The 26,282-nt window shown below is 37.7% G+C and overlaps 1 protein-coding gene across 1 annotated transcript in view; it reads left to right on the top strand.

The window, feature by feature from the left end:
- The window catches only part of LOC129771439 (TBC1 domain family member 31), a 65,707-nt gene that overhangs the window by 38,444 nt on the left and 981 nt on the right, over positions 1-26,282 (top strand). The window contains exons 4-6 of the mRNA XM_055775073.1: positions 86-1,299; positions 14,714-15,806; positions 26,010-26,212. Of these exons, the coding sequence (XP_055631048.1) occupies positions 86-1,299; positions 14,714-15,806; positions 26,010-26,212 (2,510 nt within the window). The remainder of the gene's footprint in view (positions 1-85; positions 1,300-14,713; positions 15,807-26,009; positions 26,213-26,282) is intronic.

The raw sequence follows: 26,282 nt of genomic DNA, 5'->3' as shown, positions 1-26,282 counted from the left end.
GTTGAGCCACGCAGCGTTTCGATTTGAAGCAGTTGTTTATGTAGCACTCAAATTGATTGATTTTTTATCATTTACTTCTACACAGACACTGGCAGTGAATTGATCCGCATTAAAGCTCATTCCACGTGTATCGAGCGAATATCTTTCTCAATTCAGCGTGCGGTGCACTATCAACAGCATCTGAAAGAGCAGCGAAAGAGCCAACCGTCGATATCAGTTCAATCGATCGGCAAACAAAAGCTGAAAAAGGCTAAATCGAGCACGAACGCAACCTTGCTGTTCCTGGTGGCAACTTCACAGTGTGCGAAGTTGTATGAGATGCGGAATTTCGTAGAAGTGCATCAGTTGAATTATGGAGCGACAGATGCACTGGAACGCATCGTTCAGATACAATGGGTTCCAAAATCGGATTTGATAGTGGGCTGCGGAATGGGCGGCAAGCTTAGGGTTTGGAAGAGTGACTTCACACTTGTGAAACAGATGGATCTGAGAAAGATGAAGGATAATTATTTGAAAAAACACAAAATAAACTTTATTGATTCGGACATATATGGGAAGAATGTTTATGACAGTGAAATTAATTCCAACAATGAAATTAATCGAGTTATTAAAACTATCACAAGCGACAAGCATTCGAAAGGATATGTGAAATCGGCTCAATTCACTAAAAACGGAAGGTTTATTTTGTTGAATTGCGTTGACAATACCTTGATCGTAGTTTCCAGCGATGTGTGGCAAATATGTAAAGTATTTGCGTATTCTAGTCTCTTCATCACGCAATTCGAAATCATACACATGGAACAGTATTCGGTTTCCCAAACATCGTTCTGTGTTGTGGCGAAAACGGTTGAGAGTGATTTGCTGCTAATGAATTTGGAGGATGGCAGCAGAAGTTACATTGCTCACAGTTCAGAAAACAAATGCTATAAATTTCGGCTCTCTAGCAATGGTAAAATGCTAGCTCAGGTGTTGAAAAGTGGAGAAATTTTCTTGCACAGTATGGAATGCCATTCGTGTGTCGCGAATGTGAATAAATTACATCATTTGACAACGAAGGAAACAGGAAAAACACATTCGCGTCCGACAAGCACAGCTTCCCGAACTTTGTCTACACAACTGCTAACAGGAGAGATTCTGTCGAAGGATAATTTCACAACACTATCACCTACTACTTCTTCATACACGCCACCACTCACGGTTGCTTCTTCTACATCGGGAACAACTGGACCAAGCTGGTCGATTTACCGGAGGAACAGCAAAATAAAATTTGCTAGGCGATTAGGGGAGATTCATGACAAGGTAATTCCATTGAGTTTTTTTTGGCATTTTGGGCAATGCGAAATATGCGTTTCTAGGAAAATACTATTATTTTGACGTATGACTGCGTCTTTCATTTTTGTATTGGGGTGTAAGTTCGAAGTATCGAAAACGAGAGCATTAGGTTTGACAATGTTTTGAGCGTTAATACTTTTTACCGACTGATTGAAAGTGTATGATAACGACATCATTCGAGAGATAAAATGTGTCCGATTTATATGTTTATTACTTATTGATCCCAAAACATTTTTATATCGTTGAAAAAGTTCTTTGAAAGCAAACTATTGCGTTTCCAAAAATATATAAAAAAAGTTAGGGAAAATGGGGTAAGACGGACATGTTAAGAAGATCTTCAATTGTATCGTTGGAAACCCATGTTTCCCAAAACATGAATGCAGTTTATTACAATTCAACATACTGTTTTTCGAAATAATCGGCCAAATGTTTTACAAAAAAGTGGCTTTTAATGTTTTTTACTTAAATTAAAATAGACCGAAAAGTAGAACATTTTGTTCAATGTGGGTAATATGGACATATATTGGGGGGAATATGGACAGGTTTGTAATTTATGGAGCGTATAAGTTTATCGCTCGTGAGAGAAATAATTTCAATCAACAAAGGTATGAATTCATCACAAATGTGAAAAAATGGAATTAATCCACCTAGAATCGATATTGTGCTTTTCAGCAGTATAAACGGACATAAACTCGAATATTTTGCTTTTGGTTGTAGACAGCTTCTAGACAGTCTACCTTTGGCAATTTAATTTCTGTTTATAGACGCAGGGCTTTCTTTGAGAATTGAATAAACAGACTTTTTACAGTCCATCTAACTCCCACAGGCAACTGTCCGTTTAATTCCACCAGTACAATTACTTCAATAATTTAAATTTTCTACTCAAAAATGAATTTACTTTTCTATACATACCTAATATCGCTTCTCTGTAAAGTTACAAACCGAAATATAATCATCAGTGAATTGAAATTTGAAATTAAACTACTCAAAATGCTTAATATCGATGCCGCAGAAATCAGATCAATTTTTTTGTTTCCCTTTTCCACTTTTGATCAGTATTCATTAGTTTATTATAGAGTTTATGATAGAATAAACTGTAGAAAGGGTTTATTAAAAGAAATTTTAAATTCATAATGTAACTGTACAAATCACCACCTGTCCATTTTACCTCCACTGTCCGTCTTACCCACACCTCCCCTACCTGTTTTTAATTCTATTACATGATTAGTCAGCGATTGATGCATGTCGTCACCATTCAGAACCTGAGACGAGACATGACAATAGGGGGCCGATTCCGGACCACTTCTTCTGTCAAACTCGGACCACTTGCAACTCGGCTTCTGATTGGTTGATGAGGAAAACAATTGACAAAGATAAATATACAAAAATGGGATTTCCAACATTTTCACAGTGTTGCCAAATATATTCAAAATTGAATAATAGTTGCATTCACATTTCATTTTAGCGAAATTTTCTATTATGGATTCTTTGTATATTTTCGTTTCTGTTACGTCCGGTGCTCAGTTCCTGAAGAGAGGGAAACATTGCATCGGAATTTCCACCCTACATCTTTTTGTGATTCTCTTGCCATCTAGCATAGCATAATAGCAGCGGCCTAGCAGAGAAGAACATTCAATTATTTTCCAACAGTAAAGCAGTTAGCAATAAAATTAGGATCAAATAACAAATAACAACGATACGGTGCCGACATCTGGATACGAAATTAGTTTTTAACAAGCCTTACTACTCAGTCCGAAGGCACTTTTAAATTGCTAAAATCTGAATAAACATTTTTACTTGGCGTTATTTATTTACTTGAAGCACGTCTTTCTTTCCTTAACTTGACCTATTTTCTATACACTTTCCGATATTCTCACTAAAACTTATCATTATAATATAAAATTATCTTCAAATACAATTTTTGTACGAGATTATTTCACCAAATGAAGAAAGCAAAGTTTTCCATTCACATTCACATTCATACTAATTTGATACGGAAAATTTAATTTTTATTCATAATTTCTATTTGAAAAGGGTTCATTCTATCTGAAAACCCATAATTTTCTTTAACTCGTGAAACTAAATTTAATGGCGCGTCGTTCATTTCGATTTCATCGTGAAGTGTAAACGGTAAGGCCCATAATCTCTTGATAAATAAAATGAACTATGAATTTAATTCATGTATTTCAACATATACTCCTACTATCAAATCTACGTTTTCTAGTTTTCTTTATCTCTTCACATTCAATTTTTTTGCATACCAAAATAACAGGAAAGTACTTATTGTTTGAAATATGTGACATTCGGTTGAAGAATTAACACAAAAAAATGGTGCAGCTCAGAAAGTACATGATATGAAGAACACATGTTTTTCATTGGAAAATAATCTTCCAAAATTTTATAACATTTGGCAACCTTCACATCTTGCTTTCCTGTTATCTAGCACTTGGTCGACGAAAATGCAGAAAGAAGAGTAAGAAGCCAGTTGTCACGTCTTGTCTTAGTTCAGAACAACGTTTGTCGTATGCCTTGTGCTTGTAAGGTAAATGATTTTGGTTTGTCGAGTCGAAAATACGATCATGGTTTGTCCACTGTTTTGAATGTTCTAATTCAGCACACCTTTGTCAAATCAGGTATTCGAATGTTTCAAAACATAGAAATAAAATAGTCTTTTCCACGATTTACAGTAGTTTTATAGTATATTTTTACGGATTTACATGTTTTAAAAAATGATAAAAAAGACTTTCTATTGATGCCAATGCGCCCCTCATTTGAGCTAACTTTTAATCAATCACCACATGATTATTTGGCACGTATTCAGCCCTTTTTGGATTATAACACTCACAAATATTGTAAACATCAGGCTTGCACACCATTTGTATCAGATTTTCATAGCCAAACCATTAAATTAACGCATTTCGATGACCTCAATTCTGATCATGAGTTGTCCAATTAATTAATGTTGTTTTGTTCACATGATTTCTATGGCAACCGCTTGGCGCGCTGCAGTTTGTTTATTGTGTCCTTCGCACATGGCAGAAATAAAGTTTCTCTATGTTGAATGTGTTGAGGTGAATACTTTTAAAATGCCCAATAAAAGGCAATATTCTGAAGAAAGCCTAAATTATGAACGGATCAATATGATGACAGTAAACTCAAACAATGATAAATGCAACATCTACTTGAAAATTCGATTTTTTTCATTCAAAAACAGTGATTTCTAAAACCGGACAAACCATGATCATTTTTTGGACAAACTATTATTAGAGGTGGTCAAACCATGATAATAATTTCTCGTTAAAAAAATTGCAAAAAAACATAAAAATTTGAATAATTTCAACGCTTTATGATAGTATTAGCAACTAGAGACTTGGGGCTTTTCAACAAACTCAAACTCGTATTGATTATATGTGATTTTCATGAAGAAAAATCGATTTGCATTTACTAGTTGCGTAAAAACACCCTAAACTGGACAAACCAAGATCATTTACCCTATGTAGAAACGGCAAAGGATTTAGCAAAATGAATGTCAAAAAAGGGATCAAGCTAAATTGGTCCAAAAATTACTCCCACTTTCTCGTGTCTGCAATATAGTTATACCCTGTAATCTCCCCTTTTTGCGTGTGAGATAATTTGTGTACCATCCCCAATAGGCAACAACATATCTGGAGCTTCTTATTGAAAATAGTTCTTAAAACTAACATATTTGTAAACTAAATCTATGTGAGGACTACAGTATACAAGTAAAACAGTAAAATCTTTCAAATGAGCAGCATAATCATTCAAAGTAGCGTACTTTCTAATTTAGAGCCAGTTCAAGGAATAAAACTAGGGCTCAGAAAATCTCAAGAACTCAAGAAAGCTGTGCTAGCTGAGAATAAACCATGTGCGTAGAAGAAAAAAATCCTTCAAATATGATCCTATATCACCTCCTGAAATATTCCGAATCAGATACCTAATTCCACGTATATTTTTATCAGAATACTGGCTCAATTGTTTTAAGTTGACGACTCATGAAAATGTAAATATTGATTCCTACAAGTTGATGTAATTAAAATACTTTGGAATTCTGTATGAAAAACTACACAGACATATTAACCGAAGACTAACTGTTCTCGAGATATAACGAACTGTATAGAAAATAACATTCGATGAAAAATCATTTACGCGTATCGAGAAATCTCAATCATAACGGAATTGTTGAATTTTAACTGGTTTGGGCTATGAGGGTCTGTGTGTACCCCGTAACTATAAAAGTTCGATCATAGTAAATAGCTTGGTCATTCACATTTTACGTGAGATATTTTTATAATACAGATTTCACAGGAGAAGATCAACGATATGAGAAAAAATATATGATCGTTTGGCTGGGCAGGCGGTTTTATGATAAATACGGAGAGTTTTGATATTCTTGAATATGTGTTATTTAATTAGATTTTTAATGTATAGGTAATTGTATTTGAAAAAAAAATCTTCCTGTCCACGTGGACTCAGTCTAAACCCCCTCCTCCCTCTCCGTGGACAAGTGTGGACGTTTTCTTGCCCCCTACCCCCCTAAAAGTTGTTCACGTGGTATGTGGACAGACCCTAAGCTCTTCATTCATCAACAGTTGTTTCAGATTTCTGCAGCGATTCATTCGAAATATATGAAGCAAATGTAAATCAATCTTCATAAATAGTCTTCGATGGTACATGTTCGCCGTAGGCTTTCTTTACGCGCAAAGGACATTCCTCAGCTGCATTTTTTACTTCAAAGCTAATTGTCTCCGGCAACCAAAAATATGTTATGTCGACTGCTTATGTTGGTAGTGTCACCCAAATGTGAAATGCAGAAAATGAGGTTCGCTTCGCTTCACACTATTTAAGACATTTGGAGAACATTCTAACACACCTATCGTTTTTTGATCAAGCTGTTATTTGAGTTGAATATTCTAAATACAAACACGAACTTGGATTTTAGACTTGTGCATGAAATTGCGGAACTAAATCTATGTGAGGACTACAGTATACAAAGCTGTAAGGGACGGACGAGGTAGATGGTAATCGTAATGTGCATGATGATGGGAGGATTAATAAATTGTTAACACTTTAACGTTCGCACGTTTCGTAAAAAAATATTCGCTTGGCGCCGGCAGCGCTAATTCGGATTATTTGGATTGCCGCCGCCCGTTCCTGAAATTATGGGAAAATTATAAATTGTTAAGTTTTACTAATCTCAACGTTAGTTTTCATAAGTTCTCAAGCCTGTTCCCCTACTTTTATGAAATTACGAAGATGTACATACCTAAATATTACAAACCAGGTTGGTATTTGTTTAAAGTAAAAGATACAATTGAATGAAAAAACTCCGGGAAATATTTTTTTTTTGACTTCATTCAGTTTTAATTCAGCCACCTTATTGATTCTCGATCTGTCAGACCTATGCGTGAGTATAGGAAGGTTAAGGATGTCAATGTAGACGTCAGCAGTCATTTTACCGGCGATTTGAGCTAGATTGCCCACTCCAGACGAAGAAAAACACCTCCACACGATCACGTTACCACCTCCATGCTTCATCGTAGCTTGCAAATGACGACCCCTAAGCCTTCCGTCACCACCGTTCACGCCGTTTCTTGTTAAAAAGTTCAAATTTTGACTCGTCGGTCCAATAGATACGTCTCCAGGACCGAGCAAATTTTAAGCGCTTAACTTTATAAACTTTGCTGATGAACGGAAGCCTCTTCGTGAATCTGCTTTTGAATCCATGTTCCGATTTTCTGCGGCGAATCCTTCATTTTTTTAGCCTTTTTCGAAAACATGAAAGGCGAAATACTTTTTCCATACATTCGGAGAATTCGTCATTTTTTTCATCCATTTTTGGAAGAATGTCGGGAGTGAGAATTGAACTCATGAATTCAAGCATTAGTAAGCATCTTTAGAAAAAAATCATCTTTTTTTATAGGCAGACTTACATTTATTCAATTTTATTTTGCTCCAAAATCTTTCGCAATCTTTCACGCAGCTTAAATTTCCGCACAGAAAATGTGATTTCTCATCGAAAACTAAAAAATGCTACATAAAAACTAGTTTATGTTGTCACAAAAATTAATTTTTAGCACATTTTTTGACATCCTGGAACATCATTAAATGAGCTTAAAAATATCATAAAAATGATATCTACCCATACTGGTACATTATTTACTCAAGCGAGAGGCGAGTTTGTGTATAATATATACTGCCGTTCTACGCATAGTTGTCCTATGCTCCAAAATCAGCAGGTGAGGTTGCACGTTAAAATACGCTCTCCGTTTTACTTTCAGCAAAAAATAACTCTCTTCCGCTTACAAGTCACAATTTAATTTCATAATAATGTGGTGTAATATTCGCAAGCATCGGTATGACAGCACCAGAGGTCATGTGGATAGCGTAGTTGTGAGGAATAGCTTTACAACCCAGCCGGCATTGGTTCAATCCCTGTTTGGCATTTTTTGTTGTGACGTAGGATTACGTCTTTCGGGAACATATTGGGGTACAAATTGAAAGTCCAAAATCGAGCACATCGTCAAAATTGTCCAATTTCAAACGCTTATTGCTCATTCATCTCATGATGGATCGATGAAACTTTTGTGTCAATTGATTTCGGTACTCCATAACAATTTTTTAAATTGAAGAAAATAATATATGTCATGAAACTAACTAACGAACAATTGAAAAATTTCAACCCCTATCCTAACGGAAATACCCACTTCTGATTGGTTGAAATTGACACATGCGGCGGGTCCCTAACAGAGACATCAAAACCAAGCTGCCTGGGGGAAATCGGCATGCAAATACATGAAAGAAAGGGGAACTTTTGTTCCCACCGAAATGTATTCCCTAACAGAGACATCAAAACCAAGCTGCCTGGGGGAATCGGCATGCAAATATATGCAAGTCGGGGGCATCTTGGTATTGCAAGTAAGGTGAGTGATACGATTAATTCTAGCAAATAAAATGCAAATTTGGAACTTTGATGTTTGTTGCTTCTTGAAATTTCATATCAATGACCGATCGTGTAAGTGTAAAATTGCATAGGGAAGCAGTTGCGCTAAAAATGACTTAATATATGAAACGATTTATTTCAATTTTCATAATGAAAAACAAGGGGTGTTCCCGCTTGAGAACGGGTTGTTTGGTTTAAGCTGTCTGTTTTGTTGTGTTCATTTTCACCCAAGCAAATTTTATACGGCGAGAAAAATTCGAAAAGTAAAGAAATATTAGAAAAAGTGATTTCCCATATGCTCTACATATAGTATAGCATTATTGTTAGTCCAATTTAAATTCGCATTGGGTTGAATAAACACTCAGAAAGTAGAAATTATAAAAGAAAATTACCTTTCCATTTCAAATTTATTTTATATTAAAGTAACATGTTTTTACTGATGAGAAATATTGATAATTGTGTTCGGTATCAATAACTACCTTATATTATATTGGTGAGTTATTTTTTATTTCATCTATGCATTTTGTCTAGGATCACAGAGGGCGGTTTTCATCATATCTCGTTCCACTTCGGTATCTTTTATCTGATACGCACCATCCAACGACTATTTACCATCCTTCTGTCATCATCATTCGGTAAACACTGGTGGAGTGAACAAACAATACTCAACAACCAAACAAAACGGCTCTTTCCAGAGCCACCAAATCAATATCAAAGAGTTTAACGATGTAATTCTTCAAACATATCCAAAATCAACAGATAGCCTAACGGAATCCTACGTCGACTATGCGGTCGTGTCTCGGACACAACCCTCCTGTGACTTTTTTTTGACGTAGAACGACGTCTTTCATTAGGGGTGCCATATCAGAAAACCGGTAACGTTTTTATGAAATAAAGTTAACGTTAGAAACTATTTTTGCCGCGAACGGATTTTGGCGATTTACATACCAAGGAATCGGAAATTCCCTAAGATTTGTTTGATATGCTATACATCACAATCCCCTGTTGTGCAAATGGTTAGCATCCATGAAAACTATAAGCGTTTCCATTTTCCCATACATTTGTTCTGCTGATTTGTGAATTTTTCTACCCCTGCCGTCAATAACGAGCAACTAATCGACGAGCAACGAAGGGGAAATCGTAAGATTCAAAGGCTCCGTGAACAAAGGACATGAAGAAAAGGCTCACCTAGAAAATAAATGTTCTAGAATTTTGCCTGTGATTTGGTTTCGCATAACGATAGCAAAACTCTCCACAAAGGATGAGAGCTAAGTTAATCTAGACAGGCAATATTAACAGAAAAGTATATGTCGTTCTGGATTTGGTCAGTGTCTTAGAATATCAACAAATATTCACGAGTAACGAATATGATTTTATTTAAGTGTAAATGATTTTTTTTCAGCTTGAATCACACTGCCCTCATTATATTGATAACGAGTTCATTTTGTTCACATCGCTGATGCATGAACAAATTTGCTATAATGAATGTATGCGGCATTGAGTGGGGTTCATACCTTCGCTGTTATTTATACTTTGAATATCAAAAGCAACAAATTTATATTCATCACATTCAAAACGATATTCGTTCTGGCATTTATTTTGAGTCAAAATTCAAAAATAAAAAAAAAATTAGTGGGTTATATCTATGATATAACCGCAAGGTTCACGTGGAACTACCTTAGCTTAGCAATCATTCGTTTATATTGATTAAATTCTTGATTGAATGAAACAGTTTCCAAATTCAATTGAGTTCAATATATTTGCTCTGTGAGTGAAAAAAATGAACAAATGTCGTGTAAAGTCAATTCATTTATTGTGATTGATTGTTCTTCGTTACAAGTAAATTTAATGACGGACCTTTTACGTTTGGTATGATGACTAGAACAAAATATATGTACGGAAGAATTATCAAACGTTTGATGAACCAGCCTAAGGCTGAAAATCTTTCCAATAAAGACAAAAAAAATAATTATCAAACGATTATTTTATTTTACATTTCCCTCTGAAGTTTACATCCCAAAAGTGTACATACTTCTCGAATCTCGAATTTGCTTGGAACTGGGAAGTTCATTCGCTTCTAGTGGCTGCACGATTTTCCCATGTTCCTAAGTTTAGAAGATCATGTTAGGACAGACATATTCCACTCTGCACAAAGGCAAGCGAGGACAAAAGTACTCGCAGTTTGCATTTATTTGCAGAGCCGATTTCCCCAGAAACCTCGGTTTTGAAGTCTGTGTTAGGGAAACACATTTCAATCGGAACAAAAATACCCCCGATTTGTATGAATTCGCAATGCCGATTTCCCCACGCCTCATGGATTTGAAGTCTGTGTTAGGGAAACACATTCCAGTTGGAACAAAAATACCCCCGACTTGCATGAATTTGAAATACCGATTTCTCCAGGCACCTTGGTTTAGAAATCTCTATTAGGGAACACATTTCGGTGGGAACAAAAGCTCCCTCTACTTTCGTGTGTTCTTTTTCTTCTTTTTGGCTTTAAGAGGGTTTAAACTTTTCAGTTCACTCGCCTCTAGGCTCTTTCGTGTGCTTGCAATGCCGATTTCGCTGCTTGGTTTTAAATTCTGTGTTAGGGAACATTTTTCGATGAGAACAAAAGTCCCCCTACTTTCATGTATTTGCAATGCCGATTTCCCCAAGGCTGCTTGGTTTTGATGGCTGTGTTAGGGAAACCGTAAATCGGGTCAATCAAAACGATGCAGTTAGGGCGTTTAGATAATACCTAATATTTTACAGTTATTCAATTGTTTATCTAATGAAAAACAACATTTTGTTAGTTGCGATAGATGCGTAGAAATATTCCCTATCAAGTGATGCAAACATCTCTCCTATCCAGTACGAAATGTTCGAGCTATAAGCATTCGAAATCTTTCATTTTTTCCTGCATGTTCTGTGTTTAGGTTTTCATTTTACCCTCCATATATTCCGGTTAGACGTAGTCCCACGTCAAAAAATTAGTCAAGCTGGACCATTTAGAGAACAAAAACGCCAGAGTTCGATGAAACAAACTTTGCAAGAAACCGAGCATGATTTTGTTTGGCGAGACGGTTACAACAGCATAAATAAAAACCAACCGCACACGGCTGCCTCATGTTAAAAGTAAACAACAGCTGGTATTCATTTTGATAAAATGATATTCAATTATGGCATCTTGAAGAATTAAGATGAAAAGGACACTAGGTAGAAAAATAAACTTCAAAACATATTGAAGAACACAAGTTCATTTGCTCATATTCGCTGGTTGTCTGGATCTGTCATTTTGATTTTCGTTTGGAATATATATGTTTTCGATGCAACCTAGCCCGAAAATCTATGCATTTGAGCTTAGCGAAGATGATTTTTTTCAACACTGGATTTGGTTTCGCTTGCCAGTAGCCAACCTTTCTCTACTAAGGATGAAGGCTGCGTTTATCTTGAGCATGAGAAAGTAATGCAACTTTTTTCGAGGCCAGTAATATTAACAGAAGCGTTTCTTTTGAGAATAGTGCAAGTGTTTATATTCCTAGTAGCTTCAAGCCACTAATGTATAGCTCTGTATTCATGCTATGGCGAACGTCATTGATGTTGTTTCCATGTGGTGCCAGAGATACATTGATGTAGTTATGATATGTGGAATAATGGTGCTGGTGCAACAAGTATATAATCGACTGTAGCCGAGTCTATGTCATTTTTGAAAAAGTTCACCAGAATAGCGTTCGAGGTAAATTTTCAATGCATTTACATGAAACAAATAGTCGCATCAGCTAGTGTATTGTTCTGCGAGGGCAAGAATGAATCATCAATAAATTATCGTCAACTGATTCCACAATAGAAAAAAATCATTTCAGGGCGATCATTCATTCTACTAAATAGTTATTGAAAATAACAGCATAGTTCTACGTCAACAATGCGGTCGTATCCTGGACACAACTTTCTATAATTTTTTACAATTCCTAACTGCCATTCAGTCTGAGAGAATGAGGTGTCTGCTCCCATGCATACAAACATTTCAATACTCTTAAAAACAGATACTTACATTTGTGCATTTTACCCTGTAGCTAACGGAAAAGCATCTTTTCTGCCAAGGATGCTATGCTTTCTATCAACGCTAGTTAGGGTGTAGAGTCGAAGCTTTTTTCCCTTGAGAGAATTTTGCAGGGACCTGAAACTGTGATAATCTGAAGGTGCAATATCCGGATAGTTTAGCTTATGAGGGGGCACCTCCCAATCAGACTCCTAAATAATTTGTCATGTTTTTTTTATCATTAGCTGTAACAGAGCCGAATTTTCAATCGTGTACATGTCACATGTTTATCATATCTATAATTAGCACATTACATTACACAGTTGCCATTTTTCGGCGTTATAGTATTCGCTTCTATACCATTGCATATGGTACACATTTACACAGCCATTCAGGCGTAAGAGGTTTCCTTCTGTTCTTCCATTATCCAGTTAGACCGGACAGCGGAGACAGTTGATTGATCATTGTTGAGTTATTTATAGAACAGCAGCTCGATGTGTCTTGCAGAGCAGAGCAGTTGCATGAGTGAAACGATCTTATTTCAACCGTGGATCGATCTCCATCGCTGATGATTGCTGCGTGGACGTAGTTATTCTGTAACAACACAAAGATGGTCAATGAGGGCCCTGAGTTTTGAACTCACGATCGATCGCTTACTAAGCGAACGCGCAACCAACGCTACGAAGACCCCATAATTTGTCATGTTGACGAAGACACATGAAGTTTTACATTACCCTGATGGAACACGGCGATGAAACATTGGTTAATTCTGAATGGCCTGTATTAGATAACGTTTGCATTAAAACAAGGACTTTTTTCGGATGGTGATAAAAAAAACTAAGACAGATAATTGAGTTTGATAAATTTCGTATGGAAGGTAATTATATTAGCTTACCATCAAAAAAATCTACGCCCTTGCGAGCGGCTTTCCGGCAGTTAAACGGAACATTTGCCATGGCGGACGAAAACATGCGTATAGGAATATTTTCGAGTTATTTCTTCGTTTTTTTCAAATCAATTCCTTCTCAGCTTTCGCGACCAAATTTTTGGACCTTTTACCTTCTTTGTTTTAAAGAGGCTTTAAACTTTCCAGTTCATTCGCCTTTAAATTGTTGGAGTACATCTTACGCTTCAGGGTTGCCCCGAAATTCTCGATGGGACGCATCTGGAGGACGTCGGGCGGGTTCGCTTCACTTCGGAGCTCACTTCCTTCGTGGGGGAAGTAAAACACGAAGTGCTCTGCCAGTCGTTGCCATCCAGGGTGAGACACGTCTCACCCTGGATGGCAACACGTCTGGCCATCTTATTCAGCCGTTGCCACTGCGTAATTGTCTGCAGCTCCGAGACGGAACTTCCGCTTCCTCACATGTATGTCCATATTCGCCAAGTACTTTTTCACTGTTTACGCACGTAGCGATGTAGCCATTTTTCCCTCGATCTTCTTCTTCAGTATCCTGTGGAGCTTCTTGTCGCTCAGGGTCTTCGGACGTCCGGAACCGGGCTTTCTTTCGATGCTCTGATTGTTGTCCAATAGTGCCAAGGTATTGTAGAACGGGCGTATCCGGCGTCCACAAAGTGCCGCACGATGTCCGTTTTCGACGCGGCGGGGTACCGTTCTTTGAACGCGCACAATTCTGAACGAAGTAGCTTCACTGTTTTCGCCATCACGGTTAGAGTTCGACTGATAGAGCTGTCAAATTTTTCCTGCTGACTCATGGGGTACTATGATTGATGCTGTGTGGGTAATTTCGTCAGTGCGTGTGAAGGTAAACCCATGAACAATCGGCAATTTTTGTCCATTTTTTTAATGCAAACGTTATTACATATTCTCATAGATAGATAATACACTAAAGAAAGTGTAAGCAATTTACAAAAACGGACCGGAGAGCTTTTTTTGTAGGCTATTATGACAGTTTCAATTCAGGATTCCCATTATATTTACAAAAATCAGGAAAAATCAGGACCATTTCATTAAAATCAGGTAAAATTAAGTGTTTGTCAGGATATCAGGGATCGTGCCAAAAAACCTGGGAAATCCTAAAAAAAATCAGAAAGGTTGGCATCTCTGCTTGTGACTCGACACAGTATCGTGTAGAATAGCCCATCTTTATGGATGGTGATACTCGGATCGAATTGGTCATGAATTGTCAATATTCTCATATGACATTCTCCAGTAACCGTTTGAGAGGTGAAACAAATTGAAAAGAGTTTGGGTCCCGGAATTTAATTGTGTTCGACCCATCCGGACCTTCTGTCGTAACGTTCATACCCAAACTATCCTGTGGAAATGTAAGAATTAAAAATCAAAACGTCTTTCCGGTTTAATTGGATTGAGAAGCAAACGAAAGACATCGCTCATAAATCATCTATAACGAATTGATGGATCGATTTCTTTTCAGATTTCCAAAACTCTTGGTAAAAATAGATTGCTTCCCATATTGAAGGAATTCGGCGAGTATCCGGAGAAGCATCGGAACACCATTTGGCGCACACTGCTGGTATTGCCACAAAATATTGATTGCTTCAATGCGTTGGTACTGCAGGGACACCATTCTTGCGTGGCGGACTACGATCATAAATTTGCCCGTCTGGGAGTACGTACGGTGCGGAACTTGAAAAAAATAGTATCCTGTCTTGCTTATTGGTCAGCAGTTTTCGCACAGTGCGATTTCATTCCATATTTCGTGTGGCCTTTCGCTAGGATGTATCAGAGCGATTCGCTTAGTTGTTTCGAAATCGTGGCCACGATTTTACTTAACCATTGCCAATTGTGGTTCGAGTTTGCTCCACTGGAGCCGTTCAATTATTTAGGCATGATAGAAAATATACTGTGCGAGTACGAGCCCATGTTGATGAATTTCTATCGTGATCGCAATATTTCATCGCGGGTATATGCTCTAACGATGATGGAGACAGCATTTGCGGAAAATTTCGACGCCAATCAGTGGCAACTGCTTTGGGATCATCTGCTCTCGAACGAATCGTTTTTCATGATATTTTTCGTCGTAGCGTACAATGCCAGCCATAGGACAACAATTATGAATTGCGCCACTGAAAAAGATATTGGCGCTTTTTTCCACGAACCAGCACTGATAGCCATCAATAGACTGCTGAAAAGTTCATACAATTTAATGGAACAATGTGCCGAGAGCGTTCATCCCAAATACTATATGAAATCGTTCGTTCCACTCAGCAGTGCCACACAACTGGACAAAAATATTAATTTAGACGGACGCAATAAATCATCGTATCAGTACTACGAACTCAATCAGCTTGGAAATCGTGATGAAAAACTCGCCAGGAGCACGTACAGCAAATTTAGCAACTTTCCCAGACATCTTATTGATGTTAAGGCAGGAGAGGTAACCGATTTGAAGGCACAGCAACAGCGTCTTGAAACTAAAATTGTCGAGATGGAGAAATTGGAGCACCTCTTGAAAGCCCGAATGAGGGACAGTCTGGTGGAGGAGGAGCATGAAAAACGCATGAAAGGTGGGTATGGCTTTCACTCGATATTAGGTAATTAATTGGTCAATAGTTGTAAGCGATCTACTTGGATTATTAGTACTTCTGAGTTGGTTTTTCATCGTTTAGGATATTTGAAGAATGGATTTGATGTATTTTGGCACCACAATACTTGAAACCCAAAGAGTGGCCATTCGAGTTATACTATTTTGGTTTTCTTTTGAATACAAATATATACGTGGTATTTGTTGTATAAAATTTAGAGATGAAACGGATGTCCGGTTACTATCCGGTTCGGGCTAATCCGAGCAATATTCGCTATCCGGTCGGATACCGGATAGTGACCTACTATCCGGCCGGATATCGAATATTAGAAAAATAAATAATTTCTCATTAAAGCAATATAAATTACACCCTGGTTTTTTACGCGGTTTTTTCGCGGGAATTTTTTTTACGAGGTTTTTTTACGCGGATTTTCCAACTAACGCGGTTTTTTTACGCGGATTTTCCAATTAACAGAGCATATTATAGTAATTAGTGCTTGTAACGGAGCTTAGCGCTTATGAAAGAAATTAGTGCTGCATCTTACTACGATTCTTACGTGGATTTTAGGTATTTGGTAACGGGTACCTCAGCGGGCTGTACAACGGGGCGGGGTTTTTACGGGCAGCGATTCTTGAATGGATTTCCCTGTCTACTTAGCTCTGGACGGCCCAACAGTGGTACTGCACGTGCCTCGGCAGTAGAGTGTACACATCACACAGGAATCTTCTAGCAACAGCAGATGTCCTCATTTTTTTTTATCTTCGCTTATTTTTCGTCGGCCTATTTCCACCACTTCAGTGCCAATCACCGACATCAAGGAGGCGACTCCACCTGTTCCTACCTATCAGACTCAACAACTCATGAGCCGGGCCAACTTCTTTTACTTCCCCTCCGAAGGAAGACGTAACCAGAGATTTTTCGCCTCAGAAAATCTCAACGACGCCAGCTGGGATTGAACCCAGACCGATCGGATTGTGAGGCTGTTACGTTAACCGCACAACCACTGGCGCCGTCTACCAGATGTCCTCATTCGTGAGGTAAACCGAACTATAGCTACCAGTAACCAACGAAATTGCAGGAAAAAAAACTACGCGTTTTCGGAAGCGAGTAACAATCAACTTTTTTCTTCCGTTCTACGTAAGGATAGTCCCATTTGATATCTATCATTAGGTGACATGGTTTTTTTACACGGATATACCAATTAACGCGGTTTTTTACGCGGTTTTTTTATGCGGATTTTCGAATTAACGCGGTTTATTTTACGCGGATTTTCCAATTAACGTGGTTTTTTTTAAGAGGTATGTATCCCACGCGTAAAAAAAAAACTTGGTTTATAACAAAATAACTCATTGAAATTTTTGAGACATAATTAAAAACATGGTTTGACTACATTAATTTATTAGCAGTATTTACTTTAACTTTGTTAATAAAATAATAATTCTAAATACTTAATTAACCAGTGAAAGTTATGGCACATAATCATTTTTGTCGTTGTTTTGAGTTCTTTTTCCTTTCTTTGTTATTGAGAGGCTTCAAACTTTGCAGTTCATTCGCCTCTATTGCTTTAAGTCTAATGCGTGTACGTTAGGGTGCCAATGAATGTATGGGAAAAAATCGACCCTTAAATTTCAAAAAGTTACCCTATACAAAATGTTCACAACCTCGAAAAAACATCCTATGCCAAATTTCAGCTCAATCGGACTTAAGGGAGAGTGGGCAAAGCGGTTAAAGTTTGGGTTTTTTGAAACTCGAAAATCACTCAAGGGAAATAAAAATTGGAAAATAAAGGAAATCGGGGTTTTCGAAAAAAACATTTTTGATGACAAATGTCTTAAAATGGCATAAAACGTCGAGATCTAGTAAAATATCGGCCTCTGGGACTTAGTTTTGTTTCAGCATGCGAAACGAAAAGTATGGTTTAGGGTGCCAATAAAAATAGTTATCTCGATTTTTCGTTCGGAACTTGCTACGAAATGTTGATTTGCACAATAATATACCCTATGCAAAATATTAGCTCATTCGTATTCGTATGCATTCATTTACTGGTGTCGCAGATGTTAAAATTTGATTTTTCTGAAAACCGAAAAATCACCGGAAATCGGGTTTTTTTTTTAAATTTGATGCCAAATGTCTTAAATTTACAGTTATCTAAAAAAATGGTTTTTTTCAAAAACCGATTTTTCAGACGGAAAAACGGCCAAGTGCCAAAAAAACATTTTTTGAGATAGCTGTAAATCACGACGAGTAATGTAATTTTAAGACATTTGGCATCAATTTTTTTTAAACCTCGATTTGCGTGATTTTTTGTTTTTCAAAAAAAAACTAAATTTTAACGTTTGTACACCAGTAAATGAAGTCCGAATGAGCATTGGGTATATTATCGTGCAAATCAATATTTCGTAGCAAGTTCCGAATGAAAAATCGAGATAACTATTTTTATTGACCCCCACAACCAAACTTTTCGTTTCGTATTCCGAAAAAAAACCAGTGTCGAAGTCCCAGAGTGTCGAATTGTGACGAAAAAATTTTTCGAGGTGACACTAGATCTCGACGTTTCATGCAAATTTAAGACATCTTGCATCAAAAAAAAATTTCTGAACCCCCGATTTCCTATAAATAAGAATTTTTATGGACATTTATGAACATCTATACAAGAAAACTAGAGAATGTCGAGTTTTTCGTGTTGATGTTGGAAAATCCATCTGAGATTTTCCTCATGAGTTTATTATTGCAAATAGAAAGTATTATTAATTAATGGTTCCGCGTTTTTGCTATCACTACCAACCTTACAACCTGTTTGAAGTTCATTTTAGTTCATATAACAAACGGTCTAGGGCCACCATTTGGAGTTTCGAGTGAGTTAAATTTACGAATCTCTGAACAGTTACAAAAACTGTAGCAATTGTCTTAAAAGTCTTACGTCAAGTTTTCGTCCGTGTCTCTAGGCTCAGACCTTCCTGATTTCTTTGGAAAAAAAATAAAGAAAAGAATTGAATTGCGTTTGAATTTCATTTGAAGTTTGTTTATATGTCCTGTTTTCGAGAAACAAGAAACTTGGAATGTTATATCCGATTCATGACCGCATAGTTGATGTAGCATTACGTTACCATAGTTGTTGAATGTTGAATTTAAGTATCTTCGAACAAGATATGTTGATGTTCATTGAATAAAGATATGATGATGTTCAATAAATGAAGTAGTCACGGGTCGAGGCTGTGTTACTTACAATGTGTTAGGGGATGTCTTGCGTAACGTTACTGGAGGGGGTACAAAATCCGTATTTTTAGCGTTATCTAATGTGTACACAGTGTCATAGCAGCGATTTGTTCTCTATTCATTGATTTCTTCAACATTACCCGTGAAGTTACTTGTATCACTTCTTCCCGATTGAATTGGCACTGTTTTCGGCTAGCTTCTGTGCGTAATAAAAAAATGTAAGGGGTTGTATCTAGGATACGACCGCATTTTCGACGTAGAACTACGGAATTATATTATTCAATCCGTTTGTTTATCACTTTCGTCCGATATTGCCACATTTAAATCAGTACCAGAGGGGTCAAAAATCTTTCTCATCTGTACTTTTTCCCCAAAAATCTGTACCATCAAAAATATTCGTTGTAGAGAAAAAAATTTTTATTAGCATTCAAAAATACTCATTCATTCACTCAAATACTACATTTACATTTGCAAGTCATTCGTGTGTATGATGATGCTTATACATAGTTTTTTTTTTGAATCTAGATCGTATATTATAATTTTTTAAAATTTTCGAGCTGCCACCACGATGTTTGACCAAATCCTTTGATCTCAAAATAGCGTTCATCGTATCGTTGCTGAACCGATTTCAAAGCTTATTTTTGTTCTGATTATATTCAGAAAAAATCGCTCGACAGTTGATGAGGAGTGAGGCATAGTGAGAACGTTACAAACAAGGCATCGAAGCGCCGAAAAGGCGAGCGAACCGACAATTCTTTTTAGACATCCAATTTTTGTCCACCAATCCTGCACATGCTCGTTTTCTGAAATTGTGATTTCCTTACGGATTAATTTTATTTTTATGCTACAGAATAATCCTCCACATCTTGTACATTCCCATTGTAGAATCCTGGAAACGCTTCTAACACAACGTTAATGCTAGTCAATTTGGAAAATTTTCTGGGATTTAACATTGTTGTAGACTTGAGCGTAGAATCATCGAAATCGAATCTTTTTCTCATTTGTTTGATCAGCTCCACGGAAAACCTGCGACAAATATCCTTTGAAATGATCTGCCTTTCACTGTCCGTTGTTCTGATAATTTCTTCGGCCTCTATTCCAACCGAAAATTCTTGTCGCTTTTCAATTGATCTTCATATTTAATAGCATTGGACATTGAAACAACGTAAGATTCCTCGCAGATATTAGTGAGAATGATAAAATTGAAAAATTTTCAGCTCTTCATGTAGCATCGTGAATTCAGGTTTTTCAGCCCGTAACAAAAGATTCAATCTGTTGATCTGGGGAAAAACATACGAAGCACCGTCCGACGCGAGTTCTTTCAGACGATCCTTGTAAGAAATTTCATCTTTATGGAACTGATCAATCAGCATTGTTAATGCTTTTAAGATCAGCAGCACCAAGCGATATTGCGGCGTAAAAGTCGTCATGTATCTCAATATTTCCTTGTGCAAATGTAAGAAATTCCACAAATGGAAAAAATCTGTACCAATCTGTACTTTTTGACGAAAATCTGTACTATGTACCGTACATAATATGTATCAAAAATAACGAAAAAATATGTACCATTCCAGATAAATCTGTACGTGTGGCAACATTGCTTTGGACATTATTTTAGAATGCATCGATTTTTTTTAAATAACGTTTTAGTTATTTTTTTTTTGAATACTTCAGAAGTAAAAATTTTCCTTTCAAATTTGAACAAGTTAAAACTGCTTTCGGGCCTGGTAAACTTATAAAGAATAATATGCCTCGCTAAATGGATATCATTACCAGACACTCACTGTAGACCTACATATTAGATACAGAAAAGTTATTTTCCATTTATAATTTTCGTCTTGAATGTGTGTTTATTCCAACTGAAAATTCAGTAGAGTCATTTTCGCTTCCCAAACTCGTGATAGAAATACAACGGTGAAGTTTTACTGCTGGGATTTGAAAGCATACTTTCATGAATGATACGTTGTATTTAAATAAATGCATTGTATGTTCATATTCCAAAATACTGGATACTCTTCCACATCCACATTAGCACAAACATTTCCCGTATGCTGCTGGCACCTTCTTTGTCGTAGCACACTTTGATATAGAGGGCTTCCTCTTCTTCGAGGGCGTAGTGAATGTTAAAGAAATTGCCCTGCAATATCTTCCATTCATTCCATTCTTAAATCGAGCTGTGTGTGTATATGTGTGTGAAATCAGCATTAGGGTAAGGTGACATTTGCTCGGAGTACGCACGAAAATTTGATGGTATGAATAGAAACAAACAATTTTGTTCGATAGAAGCTGACGAATTCGAACGAAGCAAGGAGGAAGCAATGTAACCACACCAATACAACTCAATGTAGTGGTTTACTTTCAATATTGCATACAATTCGTACGACCACTTTTCTGCATCCAGTGTCACCGCCGCCTTAGGTATTAATGATGTTCACTCATTGTGTTGTGCTTGCCAGCTCGCTCGCAACTGTGGTTTCATTCTATTCCATTTTGACGTAGGACTACGTTCAACCGGAAGATATAGGGGGTTAAATGAAAATCTAGGCATTGAACAAGTAGGAAAAATGCAAGATTTGGAACGCTTATAACTCGAGCATTTCTCAATAAATCGCAAAGGTTTTTGCATCAATTGATAGGAAATATATCTACGCATCTATCATAACGAATAACATTTCATTTTTCTTGAGATAAATAATTGAATAATTGTGAAACATCAAGCATTGTCCAAATCCATTATGTGCCCATTTTTGATTGGTCCATTTTGTGCTCATCAAATCGTACCGACCAAAACGGGCAAGCAGAGCAGCAGCGAAATACAATGAAGCACGATTGGAAAAGAAAAAGAAAAAAAATGAACGAAACATTGGTCGCAGTCTCACACATGCGTAATTCTCGAGCCAGCCAGTCAGCTCAAAAATCACCGCTCCGCTGCCGTAACGATCATTCACATCCAAACCGTACACCACATCGTTTCGCATCACATCACATCACATCAACAAACCAACACAAGCAGCCATGTGTGGACATGACTAAGGAGGAAAAGTGAAGGGAAAGGCAAAAGCCTGCTCAAACCGTGTTGGTCTGCAATTCCCCGTAGGTGTATCCGCCAATTGCTCCGCAAGGGTAGCTAGGCCGAGCGCGTTAATACCAGTGCACCAGTCCACCTAGCCGCCGTTATATAGTTTCGGCTGTCGAAGTGATCGAGTTGGCTGGCAAAGCTGCTCGCGACGATAAGAAAACCCGCATTCAGAACAGAATACATTCGGTTTGGTGGACATCAAGACAACAACAGGCAGTTGCAGCGAGTGGCGAGTGGCAAACGCAATCGCAAAACGGCAGCAGGTAGCATAAGAAAAAAGTTTGTTCTTTATACAAACTGCTTTGGTGGAAAATCCAGAACAAAGCGGCATCGAGGGCGTTCGAAAGGTTTTTTATTCAAAACCACGAGTACTAAGTTTTATAAATTGGAACCATCCCATAAAACACGGCGCTTTTCAGGGCCATTAAACCTTCCAAAAAAGAGTTTACGAAATATAGTTCAATGCATTCTAAGATAATATCCAAAATAATAATAAAACACAAATTGATTTTTTCATAATTTGTTTGCCAGTATATTATGAGTATGAGAATTTGGCAGTTGTTCTGAGCTTACTTTCCCGATTCTGGTTGGAGACTTTCCCGATTATTCAATTTTCACCAATTCTTAAATTGCTTCTAGATTGAAAGTACAGTAATTTACATTTAGCTAATTGGACGGAATTGTAATGTGACATATTTAGTTGGACATTTTTGTAAACATAGAGTTCGGGGTCCATATTATGTCCATATATTGTGGAAGCTGTGACGAGTGGCAAACGCAATCGATAACAGGAAGGTTTAGCCGAACAAGGGGGATATCGAGTGATAACAAAACAATAAACTCTTTAGATTAAAGATGATTTTGTGGTCCTGAAAAGGACCTTTTTTAGGGTTTGCTTCCGAATCAGCAGTCGGAAAACGCTCTTTACTTGGTGCTGGTATACTTCGTCGCCGCTTTGGTACCTTCGGAAACCGCATGCAAGTTTACCGGGCAGCAACAGACTGATTGAATTTCCCACGCCGAAATAGTTAACCGCTTATTGTAGTGGGTCAGACGCGAGGCTTCCGCTACGATACACTCAAAGATGCATTGACGAAGCTCATGACGCTTATCGCCTTCGATGAGAAACCGGTGTCGAAATGAACCTGCTTCAGCACCTTATGATGTAGATAGCATATGATTCCTTCTCCTTCTTGTCGGTTTCCGAGATATTCTTCTGCGCCGTTCCGAACTTTTTGGCGGCTTTTCCGCTATTCCACCAGTCTTCGGTGCCTTCGTGTTTGTTAGAAGCAACTGCATGTGAATCCAACGAGCGAACAAATCGTAATGAATGTATTTTTTTGCCATCGCTGCCTTTTAACGCTCATTCGTTCGTCTCGTTGGACTCGTCCCTTTGGCTGAGTCTGCCGATTTGTCTCTAACCTGTGCGCTAGAGTACAAAACGCGCGGACCCCAAAAATTATCTCATTTGCTTTCAAACCGTAAACCAGTGTGGTTGTATGGTATAGTTTCACATCGCATCGCATCACATCAACAAAGCAACACAAGCAGCATCGTGGACGATGGAGGACAATTTAAGGGAAAGGTAAAGTCCCACTCGAACCGTGCAGGTCTGTAGTTCCCTGTTGGTCGCATTCACTGATTGCTCCGCAAGGGTAACTAGGCCGACCGGATTGGTGCCGGAGCACCAGTATACCTAACAGCGGTTATAGAGTTTTAGCCGCCGGAGTGCTCGAATTGGCTTGCAAAGCTGCTCACGACAATAAGAAAACCCGCCTACAGAACAGAGCACATTCGGTTCGGTGGCAACAACTAGCGAGTGGCAAACGCAATCGCAAAACGGCAGCAGGTAGAATAAGCGTGGAAACACACTAGACGGCTCTACCGCGCGATTTTCGCAATGACAAGTCGCAGCAGGAGCTTGATGTAGAACACATTCAGCGGCTTTCGGCGGTTTTACTATCTGCCATTATTATATTTTTATAGACGCATGCAAGACGAGTCTATGGTACAAGGTACAACTGTTTGGTCAGTAAGCGGATTAGAGGGGCGGTATATGAAAACAGAATGGTGGGAAACGGAAGAGGGGATATTTACTTGAGCGAGAGAGAGAGAGAGAAGTTGATCACAGACGTCTGAAATATTGCATTTCTCGACAGTTTGGATGGAATTCGAGTATTCGCAGCTACATGACCGCAGAGTGGTTTTTATGTATTGGCTCACCTGAGGGTACATTTATTAATGCCTTGCTTTATTTACACCTTTCAAAAGCGCATAAACACTAATACTCTCACAAAACCGTTGCGGTGCATCATCTCCATTGAGCCACCACAGCGAATGAGGAACCGTACAACAGTGATTTTGGAACCGTACACACCCGCCCCGCCTTGTGTGTTTTATATCATTTACATTCCATTATCGAGGCCCGGCGGCGGTCTGTCATTGCGAAATCCGCGCGGGAGAGCCGTCCAGTGTGTTCTTACGCTAAGGAAAAAGTTTGTTTATACAGACTGCTTTGGTGGCAAAACCGCTCTTCAGGGCCATTAAACCATTAAAAGTTATTAACAATGTCAATGCATTCTAAAGTGACATAATATGAACTGATTTATTGTGTTTATGAACTTATTGGTGGTTGGGGTCTTCTAAATTGATCGTTTAGTTGTCACAAACCCATGCATGGTTTCCGAATTAAAAGTGGCTTTAAATTACGCCAAAAAGATGCCCGGCGTTGAACATTTCATAAGTACAAAGCCTTCTGAAAAATATCAAGAAACAACTATAAGATAGTGAGAAAAAATTGAGAAAGTTTGTAAAAAAACGCAAAAACACAACATCAAAGGTTCTTTTCAGAACCTCCAACATGTTCATAAAGAGTAAACAGTAAACTAATCCATTTTTCAGTTAGATAGGTAGGTATTCACGTAGGAGAAGAAAATAAAACAATATATTTAAAATATATATTTAGCAAAAGCTGTCCCCTTTGTATAGTCCTACGTCACTCCGGTTATGTCCCCGACATTACCCACCCGTATTTTTTTCTATGGGGTTTTTTAAAATCCCGCGTTTATGTGAACCGTCCAAGAACCCTACAAGATTTGAAGAACCTGCGTTACTTAATGAATGGAATATAGGTTTATTCAACGTTAAATTATTAATATGAAATTTCATGTTAATGAAAATGATTATTCGAACATAAACAAATGCTGCAACTTAACATTTTTTGTCTCAGACACCCCTGTTCAATTAAACGTTAAATATGCATGCTCGCGAGCCAGCCGTTAATCGAATACTCATGATTAAGTTTTTATCGATCCATCGTGGTTATGTTTACGAATCGCATATGAAATTTTACGAATACACACTCAATACTCACTCCTGATAAATTATTGATGAGTCCCCCAAACCGCCACTTTTTGAACACTAACGTGTTTGGTTTGTTCTCTTTCGGCATTAATTTTTCCCTTGCTATAATTTGCGCAACACTTCAGTTTGTTTGTGAAATCACAATAATCGTTTCCGTTGAAGGTTACCATAAAACGTACATCTTTAGATGTCGAATATGGCTGATTGTTGCTTTAATTGTGACCTAGTCTACACGACAATCATTTAACAAACTATACAACCTAAATTTTGAATGTTCGGTATATAAACGGTACATTTATGCTAATCCTGGAATGTTGATATCCCACTATAACTGAGGATTGTTCAGTCCATCAAGTTCAAGTTCTGATAAACAATGTGTAAGCGTGGAAAATACGTATTTGATGAATGTGGTGTAAAGCTGCACTAACATTGTATACTAATCATGTTATGTAGCAGAAATAAACATATTTCGATAGATTCAGATACCCGTATCTGCATGCTGATGATAATTTACATTCATATTACAGAGGTTGAGCGGAAATTCGAGAAAGCTATTGCCGACGAAGAAAAACGAATTGAGTTGCAACGAAAGCTGCTTCTCCTGCACAAAAAGCAGCTGCGGGAGCAGGAAAAGGAGATGCTGCTGGAAACGCGCCACGCGATGCTACGGAAAAGTGCTGCCGCGCGGGAGTCAGAATTGGAGGCATTGTTAAGAACGATAGAACGGGGGGTAAGTGGTCTGAAAGTTTGTTAAAGGGTCGCAAATTGGAAACGTGATATGATAAAACATCCCAATCAGT

This window comes from Toxorhynchites rutilus, chromosome 2, assembly GCF_029784135.1.
Source record: "Toxorhynchites rutilus septentrionalis strain SRP chromosome 2, ASM2978413v1, whole genome shotgun sequence".
Classification (NCBI taxonomy): domain Eukaryota; kingdom Metazoa; phylum Arthropoda; class Insecta; order Diptera; family Culicidae; genus Toxorhynchites; species Toxorhynchites rutilus.
This window is presented reverse-complemented; position numbering and strand designations above follow the sequence as displayed.